At 43.3% G+C, this 13,648-nt stretch overlaps 1 protein-coding gene across 1 annotated transcript; it reads left to right on the top strand.

The window, feature by feature from the left end:
• Positions 1 to 2,559: 2,559 nt before the first annotated feature.
• Positions 2,560 to 12,582, top strand: LOC132076163 (dual specificity protein phosphatase 13-like). The gene is made up of 3 exons (XM_059477102.1): positions 2,560 to 2,750; positions 3,433 to 3,653; positions 12,187 to 12,582. Exons 1-3 carry the CDS (start codon positions 2,560 to 2,562, stop codon positions 12,399 to 12,401), a joined length of 627 nt encoding a protein of 208 aa, XP_059333085.1. The 3' UTR covers positions 12,402 to 12,582.
• Positions 12,583 to 13,648: the final 1,066 nt, after the last annotated feature.

Below are 13,648 nucleotides of genomic sequence, written 5' to 3'. Positions count from 1 at the left end.
GCATTCAATATTCACCATATTAGTTGAATAGTCCTACTGAGGCCTCTCTGATTTTGAATAATTCACAGCCTGTTAGTTACAGTCATCTCACATTTGAAATTTGAACTCTAGTCCTTCCTTTTTATTGGATGTAGACTTTACACAAACTGATGCTATTCTCCAATTTAAAAAATGTGACCAGAATGAAAATGAAATAAGTTATAAGTTATGAAATAAGTTATGCTCCCTTTTAGAAACAAAACAAAACAGTCTTTGAAGGAGCCCTTTTCCTTAGGTGCACTATATGTCACAGTTATCTGCCCAGCTCCTATGAGGCTTAGGAAAGCAAGGCTGACAGCAGCCTTCAGTCCTCTGAGGTAATAGGAAAATCAAAGTATTTATACAGTGGAGAGGGCAAGGGAGAAGGATAACAGGCAGTACTGAATAAGAAAAAACCAAAACAGCTTAAAGCAACTTTACAGGGAGTGAGAAGTGGCCTGGAGTGGCCATTAGACACACTGCAAGGAATTAGGTACATCAAAAAAGGGGAACATTTGCTGCAGATATTATGAGGTGGGAAGGATTGGAGAAAGTTGTTATTCTTGAAAATACTTAATGAACTGGCAGATGGCCCTGTGATCATGGCACAGGAAATCCAAGCCCCATTTCTGCTGCAGATCTCCTGTGTGGGCTCAGAGAGGTGTCCAAGATCACCAGCAGGAGCCAGGCAGAGCTGGCACAGGGGACACTGGGGTGGCCAGTGTCAATGCAGCAGTCAAAATCAATGGCAAATGCCTGTTCCAGTAGGGAATTCCTCCATGCCCCCTCTTGCATAAAGCCATCCAAAATGGGCAAGAGCATCTGCTTTTGTTTTCCCAGTAAAAGCTGACACTGGAGGAGATATGCACATTTGGGAGGGGAGCACATTCCACGGTGGAGCTCTTTGTAATGCTCTTGTAACAATGCAAGACCATTCTGGGAACATCACTTGGTGAAAGCTTACTGTACCCAAGAGGCCAGAGCTGCCATGGAGGTGGCAGGAGAAGGTGTACAGAAATGACAGAGGGCTCCTCTTGACAGCTGGGTGGCAAGGCAGATCACCTCATGCATGGCAGAAGGGTGACTTGTAGGGACCATTCTGTGGCCTGACACTTCCCTCCTTCTTTTCTATGGATATTTCAGGGAATTAGTTGCTTCATTTGCCCTTCAGCAAGGCACATATTAATATGAAGGTGCAATGAGCTCCCACAGCAGACTAGTCTTCAGAGCCTCTTGCTCAGTCTTTGTGCATGCAAAATAAAATTACACCAAAATGTGAACTTAGGGCTAGAGAAAATACCTGGGTGGGAAACTAGGAGAACATTTCACCACAGTGTGTGTGTGAAAAGAAATGGCCAATGAAGGTGCTTGACCTTAAATACAACCTATTCGTTAACAATAGATAGGTTCAGCAGAAAGATGCCAGATTTCAGGTTTGCTGTCCTGGACTGTTTTACCCCAAACCACCCCTCAAATCATTTATGTAGAAGACATGCTTCAGGCAGTACCAGAGCAAGGCTTTGACTCACTACAACTTCACCCATGTCCTAGACAGGTGTTTCTATTCCAAGGCTCATGAGTTGACAGACTTCCTACTATCTCTGTAATACAGAGATTTGGGTCATTTTTAGAACATACAAGAAAAGAAGTATAATATTTTCTTAGAACAGAACCCTGGGAAAAATGTAATTTCTATTACCCTCTTAAAAAATCCTCCCAACAGTTCAAATCTACAACTAACACTGTAGAGGAACCACTATTTCAAAAGAAATGTACCATATGGAAACAGAGTAATTCCAAAGATAAAGTGATGCCTAAAAAAAAGTGTTTCTCCTTGTAACTGAAGTACTTGCTTCAAGATTAGAAATGGGATAGTTCTTGGAGGGAGCAGAGAGGAGAGTAATGCAAATTAAAACAACTTACTAAAAAAAATTAGTCCATGCTCGTATAAATGCTCAGCTGGAATCACTGTAACTCATCCACATTTTTCTAACATGAACATTTCTCATGAGGACAACCAGTATGGCCCGTAAATACCATTGGAAAGAACCAAACTACTTCTTTCAGAGTTTTCCCCATTGAAGTTGACAATTAATTAACCAGTGAATAAGATTTTGCATGACCGATTCTACTCTGTCCAGATCAGTTTGTTGAGCAAATCAGAAGACAAATCAGATTAAGTATATATAAGAAAGCCCTAGTTACCTGGTTAAAGGAAAACTTCAGCATACCAGGTTAATTCTTTGTTTCTACACCCTTTGAGTAGATATATTTAAACAAGACATTTTCCATAGCATTACCTCTTTCCATGTGAAAGCAGAAGCCTTGTGCTGGCACATCAAGGGCTGGGCTTTTTCTCTATGCTAATAATAGCATGTAGAACTCCAGAACAGTAGTAGGAACTTCCCCATTTCCTATAAAGAAAATAATCTTTAAAAATATAATGAAGTTTAAATAAACTTTTTGACAAGGTAAGAGGAAGAAAGGAACCTGTCAGAAATATCTCTGGCTGGTGGTGAATATCTTCTCTCACCTTTCAGGATGGCCTGGGACTCCTTGTGCAGCCAGGACTTACGGCGGCCTAGGATAAGAAGTGCCTCAAGCGGGATGCCCGACAGTGGGAGCAGCACTGGGACACCGTCCCTGGAGGAGCTGCGGCGCCTGCTCTGCACACGCACACACCCCACAGGGCACGTGGATGAAGTCTGGCCAAACCTTTATGTGGGAGACCTGTAAGAGACAGGAAGGGCTGAAGGTTATTGCAACTCTTCCCCCAAATCTTCCACTCTTTATTTAAAAACAGAGAGCTAGGCAGTAATCTGGGACCTCTCACAACAGATCTGAGTGTTGAACAAGATTGAACTATGCATAGGATGCTGTAGCATAGAGAAAATGCATCCCAGCTGACTAAATATCTCCTGCCTCTTGGTTTCTCCTCCTGCATTAGTGCAGGAGTGACACACTGCAGCAGCCCACTGGAGCTGTGGCATTGCTACTTCAGGCAGTCATGCCAAAGCTGGGTGAAACAGGATCGAGCTCATTTTTCTCCTCCTCACTTTGCCAGATGGCATCAGTCCTCTGAACTGATGAATACTCAGCAGAGGTGACTTGGTGAGAAAGTCTTTGAAATCAGAAAACCCTTAGCTTGTGCAGAAATATCTCCACCACCACCTTTCATCAACTGAGAACCATCTAAACATATGTTTGGGAAAAAACTGAGGGAAATCTAAGAGTTAGTTTCTTAACAAGTCATTTCTGTCTTAAAGCATTCTGATGAACACTTTGAACCTGATCAACCTGTCAATAAAATAGCCATTACCACTTGCTGCAGTTGTAACAAACTCCCCATCAGCAGCATGTTCTTCCCTGCGTGGCAATGCAGCAGGCAAATCTAATTCCCCATCTTTCCTCCAGGTACGTTGCTCGCGACAAGGCGCAGCTGAGCCGCCTGGGCATCTCCCACGTGGTGAACGCCGCTGCCGGGAGGTTCCGCATCAACACCGGGCCCAAGTTCTACAGCGACCTGCCTGTGCATTACTATGGAGTAGAAGCAGAGGACAACCCCAACTTTGATCTCAGCATTCACTTCTATCCAGTTGCTCACTACATCAGAGAAGCACTGAATTCCCCAAGAGGTAGCTAGACTATCTGTGCATGTTGCATATTTTCTGCATAGTAGATAAGCAGGGAAAGGTATTAAATATTATTTAACATAGACCAACTCACCTGCATGTGGGTAAGAATGCAGATATCCAAATAAAGTAGCATCCTACCTGCCTCCTCAACTCCTACTGGTAGTTCTGTTTCACTGAAACAGGGAAGGATGCACTAAACAGGCTTTTAAAGGGGTTCTCCCTATGCCTAGTATTATTCATCAGCAAAAGACAAAACAGCAAGTGTCCTTCATTACCTACAGTGACACACTGCCCTGGGAAGAAGCACATTATTTGATATTTTCAAATTAGTGATGGGATTTAAAAAAAGACAAGGGCAAGTGTAATATTTGAATATGAAGATTCAACTACAATGCTACAATCTGTGCAAGTCCTACAAACAATAGGGAAAAACTTACAAGAAAGCAATTCTATAGAAGGGAGCAAGCAACATCACCAGCCTAGAATAATGTCATGCTGTTGCTAGAAAATAGGAAGACAACCCACTAAAGCCTTAGATTCACTAAATACGTGCCAGGTGCAACACCAGAGGCTTGGGGCCAATGGGAGATCATTATTATTAAGGGCAAGCCTTCACAAAAGCAAGTCATCACTGTGCCATAAAACTGTACAGATACTACTCAAAAGTAAGTGATTTAATAACAGTTGCACACTCAGTAAAACTGTTTGCTTGCATCATGGTGAGCTTTAATTGCAATCAGGTTCCTAAAGTACTAACTACCCAGCTTAATTGTATGCATTGGTAGATCTGATCCACACCCTACTAGCTACGAAGGGCAGGCACAGTAACTGCAAATAGTGTACCTTCATGCTAGGTACCTGTGCATTTCCTGCTCTTTGGAGGGCTTGTTTTGTTCTGTTAGAAAATATTTGCCCTTGTGCAACTTAGGGCTGCATTTGGGGAATTTGGATTTTTATTACAGCATACGCTATTTGCAATTGAAGTCATTATTGGCAGTGCTCCAGAGAAAGGTAAGATCCAAAATCTATTCATGTGTGTAAAAGCAAAGTTCCAAGTCAATTGACTAAAGACTGAAAACAGCAGATGAATTGTAGAAGCCACAATAGCAAACAAAACTAGTGCTTTGCAAAATGCATGCCGAAATACTAAGTTATGAATGCAGAACAAGTTACAGCTCAAGGCATATTTGTCCCTGCTCCCATGCTTTTAGTATTGTTTTACTGAGCTCCATATGGAAGTAGAGTTCTGGGAATGGAGACAAGGTGAAATTTAATCATACGCTGTCCAGCTGTTGCTGACATTCATCATTTTAAGGAAAGACCAACAGTTTAGAAAATATATAAACAAGATGTTCTGGAAGCATAATTTTCTGAGGTACAGAAATTTAGCAGCTAAATACCCATGACCTGTGCAGGGATGAGACAGGGAGAGGATTGTTATTCACATCATTTAGAAGAAGAAAAAAACTGGTGTTTATTATAAGCAGTGAAATTGAGCAACAAAACAAAATATACCAGGTGACAAGAGGCCTGTCCATATTAAATACAGGATGTAACAAGGTACTACTGCTTGGTTGAGAAGTCATTTAAGACTACTGCTTAACTGTTACAAGCAAATTCAACATCAATTTTTTTCTTTAACATAAATATATTACCCTTTTTACCTAAGAGGACGAGTCAAAGTTAAGACTGTATGAGGCACAAATGTATTTAAAACTAAGAAGCAAGTACTCATTAGAATTAGATAAGAACTGTTATTTCCATCATGCTTGAAAAAGAAATCTGATGCTTTATACCACAAGTCCAGAAAACAGCATAGACAGATTTATTCCAGATTCCTACCTTAGCTGAACAGAATATTATCTTTGATGATGTTAGGAGTTCATTTTTAAGGCAGTTTCTTAAAATGGAGGTGTCAGAGTGTGAGCAAAAGGAAGCAGAGACTTGCTCCTACTTGGGAGCTGTTCCTGTCATAGTGGTCAGCGGCTGCATTGCACTCTGACTTCCTTCATAGTCTTTGTTGCAGAAATTAGACAACATGTGCACTACTATTGCAGCCATGCCACATCAGCATTATTTTATGATCCCTACTTCCTTGACTGCCTTTCCTTCAGCACAGCCTGGCAGTTTCTTTGCCATGTAACAGAGCTGTTTGGGAAGGCTCAGACGAGAGTGAACAGATGCACAATCTGTCCCCTTTCCTACAAGGAAAAATATGGACTTGGGAAAGTATTAGCCTTCTCCCTCATGGTCAACCTCAAAGGACAACACCTTGAATATCAATCTTGACCCTTTGAATGGCCACCTGTGCAATTTGCATTTCTCTGGAGTGCAGCTAAACCTGAAGTAAATCAGCGAGGCTTTGTGAAGTCTAACAGAAGGAGGAAGGAAAGAGAACTTGATGAAAGCATGTCATGAAAATGATTAAACTAAGACTGTGCTGAGAGAAAGATTCCCAAGTAGAGAGCTTTGCCTTTTATTGACCTCTGAACATGTTTAAAACAATCAGGTTAAAACCACCCATTAAAAGCTTGAAATGGCAGACTCTCAAAGTCATTTCCCTTCCTCCATTTCAGTAGAGCAAATGAAAAGCTAGGCTCCCTCTCCTGTCACCTTCTTGTTGTGGGAGTTATGAAAGCTGCTTAACTTTGGAGAAAAGGGTCTTCTTGCTTGCCTCCACTGTGTGTGCATTACACACATCAGTCTGACCTCCCACTCTGCAGCAGATGACAACTCTTACCTGCTCTGACTTGCCACTATTTAAAGCTCTCTGTAGGCTTCTTGCTATTTTCAGCTGTGACAAAACAGATACTGGATTAATCAGGAAATAGGCAGTGGATCTGCACCTGGCTAAAATCTAACAGGAGATGAGAAAATAGTAGAACAAGCCTCTAGGGCCTATTAGCCCAGCTGAGCTCTCCTGCTGAGCAGAATACTTCAGCTGGATCCAATGGAGTGAAGGCAGCTGGGACATTGACTATGGGTGACAGATCTGGAGCCTCATCTTAAGCCAAATTGAATCCATCCTGCAAGAAAGCAAGGGCTAGTTTAGGACATTTAGCTCATTTAACGATGATTAGTAAAAGGACAATAAGTTATTATGTGTTTTAATGACTGATCTTGTTCAACAACATTGAATTTCCTAACTTGAATTTGGCCAACAAAGTTGAATGTGCAAACTTTATCCCTAGTGCAAACCCTTTGATGTTAGTAGAGTTACAGCAGGCATGAGCTGGATAGAATATCCATAATCCGCTGTTAAAAACCAAGTATTATTGTTCTGCACAAATCCCAGACAGATGACAGTTATTGTCTGCCTCTGCAAAAAGTAGCTTGAGATGTGTGGTGCAAAATTTCAAATAAGGATTGCAAGATTTAATAATGCCAGAAGCTAAGTGCCCCTACTTCTCCTCAGTTAATCCCATTATTCCTAAGGGATCCTGTTTCATGCTCAGAGAGGAGGTTGCAACATGGTCCCCTAATGTGGGACCAGTCCAACTTCTATTTGCACTGTATGTTAAATCAGATGGGGGTAGGGAAGACAGAGTTGGAAGCTGACAGCTCATGGCAGGGATTCTGTGGTGTGGGAGATGTGGTTATAACCTCCTTGCCTACAAAACGGCAAGGGAGCTCTGTGAGCGCTGCTCCCCGTGGCTGTGCTCCAGCAGCCACCAGCAATCCCAGCCTGAGTGCTGGGACCTCTCAGCTGCCTCCTGTGTGGGGCCAATGGAAAGGCTGGAATCACCCACCGCAGCCAGCCCACCACAGCCAGCCCACGATGGAACGGCTGGAATCACCCACCACAGCCAGCCCACCACAGCCAGCCCATGAGGGAACAGCTGGAATCACCCACCACAGCCAGCCCATGATAGAAGGGCTGGAATCACCCACCACAGCCAGCCCACCACAGCCAGCCCATGAGGGAACGGCTGGAATCACCCACCACAGCCAGCCCATGATAGAAGGGCTGGAATCACCCACCACAGCCAGCCCATGAGGGAACGGCTGGAATCACCCACCACAGCCAGCCCACGATGGAAGGGCTGGAATCACCCACCACAGCCAGCCCATGAGGGAACAGCTGGAATCACCCACCACAGCCAGCCCATGAGGGAACAGCTGGAATCACCCACCACAGCCAGCCCATGAGGGAACAGCTGGAATCACCCACCACAGCCAGCCCACGATGGAACGGCTGGAATCACCAACGCAGCCAGCCCAAGATGGAACAGCTGGAATCACCCACCACAGCCAGCCCATGAGGGAACAGCTGGAATCACCCACCACAGCCAGCCCATGAGGGAATGACTGGAATCGCCCACCACAGCCAGCCCACGATGGAAGGGCTGGAATCGCCCACCACAGCCAGCCCATGAGGGAACGGCTGGAATCACCCACCACAGCCAGCCCATGAGGGAACAGCTGGAATCACCCACCACAGCCAGCCCATGAGGGAACAGCTGGAATCACCCACCACAGCCAGCCCATGAGGGAACAGCTGGAATCACCCACCACAGCCAGCCCACGATGGAAGGGCTGGAATCGCCCACCACAGCCAGCCCATGAGGGAACAGCTGGAATCGCCCACCACAGCCAGCCCACGGAGCAGACTGCCTCAGGCGCTGGTCACATGCAGGATGCCACCAGGGGTTCAGAGTGTCACTTCACCCATTTGCAGCCACTGCTAAGAGACGAGGGTCTGACCCTGTAAACAGAACCAAAAAGCAACACAGCTTTTGTTTCCTTACTCAAGTTTAACATTCAATTTGTTTGCTAAAAGTAATCAGACAGTAAATTCAAATCTGCTTTCATTAGAGCAATTTTACATTAATTAAATCATTTCACATGACTGATTTATCTGCAACAAACAAGTCATTTTATTGTCAGTGTACCAGCGTTTATCATAGCCCTTGTTTCACTATGCACAGAGGTTAACAATGTTGGAATACATATTGCACTTGTAAAAGAGATAATCTACCTAATCCTCATGGGAACAGGTGATTAGAGAACCATGCAGATTAGGACCAAGGTCAGTACTTGGGGCTTGTCCAGGTTTTTGCTGAGACACCTTCTAAAGCACTTTGCTGATAGAAGAGAACTCTTCTGAAGTGCAGATAAGCCAGAGAAACAGGGAAGAAAAATCAGTGCATTCTTTTTGGACACAGTCTTCTCTTAGACACAAACACAAAACAATAGAGAGCCAGCCTGTACAAGCAGGAGTCTGGCATTTGTTCTGCTTTCTGTGCCTCCATCAAAAACACAACAGGCAATATTTAACAGCCACATTTATACCTGTGCTCAGTTTAGTCTTCAGTTCAAGACTGCTAGTGGGGCAGAACATTTTCAAAGGCAGAAGCCTTCATACAGGTGAGGGGGGAAGGACTCAAACAATTTTACAAAAACTAGATTCAGAACATCAAGTCTCCCATCTCCCATCCAGTTTATGCACAAATTTAGATTTAATTTCAAAATATATAGTGATGCAAAATCAAATCTAACATCAAGGCCAGTTCTTTCTGGTATTTTTTTCTCCTTTTTTCCCTTATAATGCAGTTCAAGCCATAAATTCTTTTTGTTTTAGTTTGAGAGTGCTGGTAGCTTAGAAGTTTTCAGACAAAGACAAAAAAAAACAAAAAAACCCCAAAAAAACCCCAAAAAAACCAACCAAACAAAACCCCCAAAAAAACCAAACAACCCAACCAAATGAAAAAGAGTCGTTCTGATTCTGAGAAAAATTTCAGAACATTTTGTTTCTTGGCTTCTGTTATTTGGGCTGCACATTTTGGGTGAATATCTGGATTTCCCATTCCTGCCAACACACTGCATTTAGGCCTCCTGCAAACTACTGAGGTAAAGATTTTTCAAAAATCTTGTGGCCTAGCCCTTTTTGCAGTATTCTTCAAAGTGAAATTGTTCTCCTGATTCCTTTATGCTCCTCTGAAAATCTCAGACCAGGGTTACTTGGATCCCAAGTGCCTCCTCTGGGGAAGATAATGCAGCATACATACCCTACATGGCTGGTGGAAAGGCTAATGGAAGCGCAGCACACTGAATAAGAAGTCTGATGGAAGTTCAAACTAGCATTATCTTTTAGCAGGGGTGCAAAACATTTCTCCATATGCCCATAAAAAGCAGGACTTTACTTCCAAGAATTTACATGAAGTTAATGGAATTGACAGACATAAGCAATTTAACTGGAAGAAGGGCATCAGTATCTCAGTAAATTCTATGAAACTGCATCTGGATGAGAAAACAGAAATAGAAATTCTGCAAACTGGCCTTACATTGGAAAACCTCTTCCTTCTCCCAAAGGTTTTGGTGCCTGGTCCAAGTCTGCTGTCACCAGAGCTGTTTTTGCCACTTCCTTAGAGACTATATTTGTCCCTTTATTTCTACTGAAGACATGTCTATCTTTAGAGCTGTGCTCAGATTTCTCATGCCAGGATAATGAGAGGTGGCTGTGTCACATACATTGTGGAATTCAACACTTCTCTCAACCTGCTGGCCAGAGCAGCTTTTCACAACACATGCTCACCCTCTCTGAGCATGTGGCTGTGCCATCATCATTAGTCAGAACTAGAATGGTTGCTAAATACATACTGTGTCATAAACAGAATGGGATTTAAGATTAAAAGCTGTGCACAAAGTACCCAGAATTAACACCTAGGGCGATGGGGGCAATCAGTCTGAGGGTTTTGTCTGGATCTAGGCTTATCATTCAACAAGGATATTTTTGTCTTGCTCCCTAGTAATAGAGAAATTAAGATGCTGTAAGCACAAACAAAACAAGGAACTCGTCATGAAAAGCTGTCTGTTCTTTCTACCTCTCCTTACATTTTGTGGAGAAGCAGCATTTGAGATAATCTATTCCATGTCAAGAGGAAAAAAGTAACATGGGATTGTCGTCGCTGATTTTTCATCTTTTCTGGATATAAACTGTACAGCCACTAAATTGCATTTTGTACAGCTATACAATGAATCAACAGGAGACCACACATGTGACAGTCTAAAAAAAAAAAAACTTAAAAAAGTAGAAAATACTTTGTTTCAAACTTGTGAAGATTTCCAGTGAAGAAATGTTCAGAAGTTTCCATGCTAAAAAGACATTTTCTTCAGCTGTTTTAATGGGAGGTTGTTCGTTTGGTAGTCAGAAGTTAATATCTGCTTCTAATCACTTGTTACTCTACTAATGCTGAGTTGCTGGGTCACAGTCTCTGTGAGAAAAATAGACCTGATTGCAGCAAAGGACAAGAGAACTTGAAAATGTTCAGGCATGATTATAATTGAGTAGAACAGTTATACAGCAATTGAGTTTCACTCTCAATTAAAAATTTCTCATTTATCTTACCATGTTTGTGAAAGTTGAAGCATTTTACAATATTTACAGGATGCAAATTTTCAGCTTTTGGAATGAGCTCTTTGTTTATATCTAGAGGGAAAGGATCACAAACCTGAATTCTTCCATCTGAGGGCAAAATTTTCCTTTAATTAAAAAACTTTCTTTAATTTCAAGTAAGACCATTTAAAAATATTCATCTCCTTCCAATGGATCAAAGTCACACATTAGAAACCTAGGAGGCAGTTGCAATACAGAATTGAGCTTCTTAGGCTGCTTCCATTCATGATCACCGCAGGAAAACCAAAAGCAGAGCAGGGGGAAGGAGGGAGTTACCCTGCTGGATCTCTGGAAGGTGTTCCCTGAGGCTCACTTACAGCAACAGAGGAAGGATTCATCATGTTACTCTTAATGAACTCCTAATGAAGATGCACACCTTGTACTGAAATCTCTGGAAAACTAAAAACATTTCATACACTGTCTTCCTATGGTCACTTAATAAACAGGGGGAAATAGAGGCATTAGGGAAGGACAGTGATTAGTATGGGGTAGGCTACAGAAATAAAAATGCATAAGTGAGCTGGTGCAAATGCCATATACAAACAGCTGTTCTTAATGATAACGCCTATTTTCTTCACACTCTTGCAAAAAAGCCTGAGCAGCAGTCAGCACCCTCAGAAAGCATTTCTGCCCTAAGCAAGAAGAAAGAAGAATTTGTGGAAAACCAGGAGTGTTGCTGTAACAGCACTGAGCAATCCTGAGCATTGCACTTCTGAAATCCCAAGTTTCCAGGCCCCTCTAGTAGTAAGTAACCTGCCAAGGCTGCTTCCCACAGCACGGCCATCAAGCGTGAACTCATGAAACTTTGCCAGCAAGTACATCACTCCCAAAACCACACATGAGCAAGCAGGGACACAACGGATGGCAGGCTGGGCAGGAGGGATAAGAGTGTGCTGTCAGGCTGACAGCTAACCTCAAACAAGCAACCATGGATCCTGGAACACAATTAGGAATTTTCTGTCCACAGTCAGTAAAAAACCCATGTTCCCCAACCAGGGGAACTGTGCCAGGGCTGCTCTATAAGGCTGTACACACCTGCTTGCCCATCTCTAATACCAGCTTCCATCACTGCTCCAGCACAATAACCCCCACCATGAGGCATGCTGGCATAATTGCAACTCTCTCTCCTTTTCCTAGGCAAAGTTCTGGTTCACTGTGCAATGGGAATCAGTCGGTCTGCAACTCTGGTCCTGGCTTTCCTAATGATCTGTGAAGGTCTGTCCCTCACCGCCGCCATTCAGACTGTGCGCTCCCACAGAGGCATCTGCCCCAACTCCGGCTTCCTCCAGCAGCTTCGGGACTTGGACCTCCGGTTAGGGAGGGGCTCAGGCAGAGGAGCAGAGGCCTGCTAGTGCCAAGAAGCAGCTTTGTCTCCTGGCACCAGCCCAAGAGATGCTGCCCTCTCTGAAGAGTGCAAGGATGCTGTCAGGACTGCTCTGTAGCTGCATGGAGAAACTCTGGGGAAAGGCCGAGCATGAGCAAACTCTTAGGAACTGTCAGGCATGTATTCTTTGCATAAGCACACTAATTGGAAAGCAAATGGAATAAAGAAAGATTCAAGCTGGCAGTTTTGCTCACCTGGGCCTGTTTATTTAACTACCTGTTGGGCAGGGCACAGGGAGCAGCTGGGTTTTCATATAGAATTAAAAGTCAGCACAGTCAACTTGAAAAAATACTTCTTACTTGCTTATAATTGCATTTATTTGGCAAGAGGGAAAATGACTAAACTAGTAAAATAAAAGGAAAGCATAAGGCTTTTAAGCAAATCTTTAACATTTCACATCCAGCTGGCTTAGGGTGAGACTGCAGGTTTTGCAAGCTGACATGGTCCTTTGGTCTGACGTGGAGACACTAGTCAGGATCCAATTCAGACCATGGGCTCCCTCTGCTACAAGCCATGGAGGTTTTTGCTGGACCTTCACAAGTCCTTTTTGCTTCAAATCTGTGGCAAATACTCAGAATTTAAGGACCATGAAATCCTCAGGAGCCAACTCGAGCTCTGAAGCAGACGCTGCACCCTGGGGCCCAGCTGTCGACAGCTTCTCTGCTGGTCAGAGAGAGGAAGGTGTCCCCTTGCACGCATGGAACAAGGAGCACACCCAGGGCACACTGCCCACTGGCACACTGCAGGGCAGCACAGTGCCAGACAAATATCCTCCTCTGAGCTTGCAACCCGACACTTGAAATCACATTCCCCAGATTTCCCTGTTTTAATGGAAAGTCAGAACCTAGTGTCGTCATGTCAGAGCAAAAATGAGCAATGCCTCTAACAAATCCAAAGCAGCAGCTCTGCATTTCAATTACTCTTTTACGCCCAATTGGCCACATTTAATCTTGTGAAGAACTCGAAGCAGATATTTGCTTCAGTGCAATTACAGCCACATACAGAACATTGGCAAATGCAAACAATATAGAATTTCCACTTGACGGCAGATTAATTTGGTGTGATGTTTTCCCTCGAGAAGTCTTAAAGGCTCTCAGTTCTGAAAGTACCCTGCAGTTTGTATTTATAGCACCATGGATGTTGAACAGAAAGAGGGAAGCATATACTTCTTCTGAACTGAAGTTTCTTTTACCTCCATACATTAAAAATATTAAC

Source organism: Ammospiza nelsoni, chromosome 8 (genome assembly GCF_027579445.1).
Source record: "Ammospiza nelsoni isolate bAmmNel1 chromosome 8, bAmmNel1.pri, whole genome shotgun sequence".
Lineage (NCBI taxonomy): Eukaryota > Metazoa > Chordata > Aves > Passeriformes > Passerellidae > Ammospiza > Ammospiza nelsoni.
This window is presented reverse-complemented; position numbering and strand designations above follow the sequence as displayed.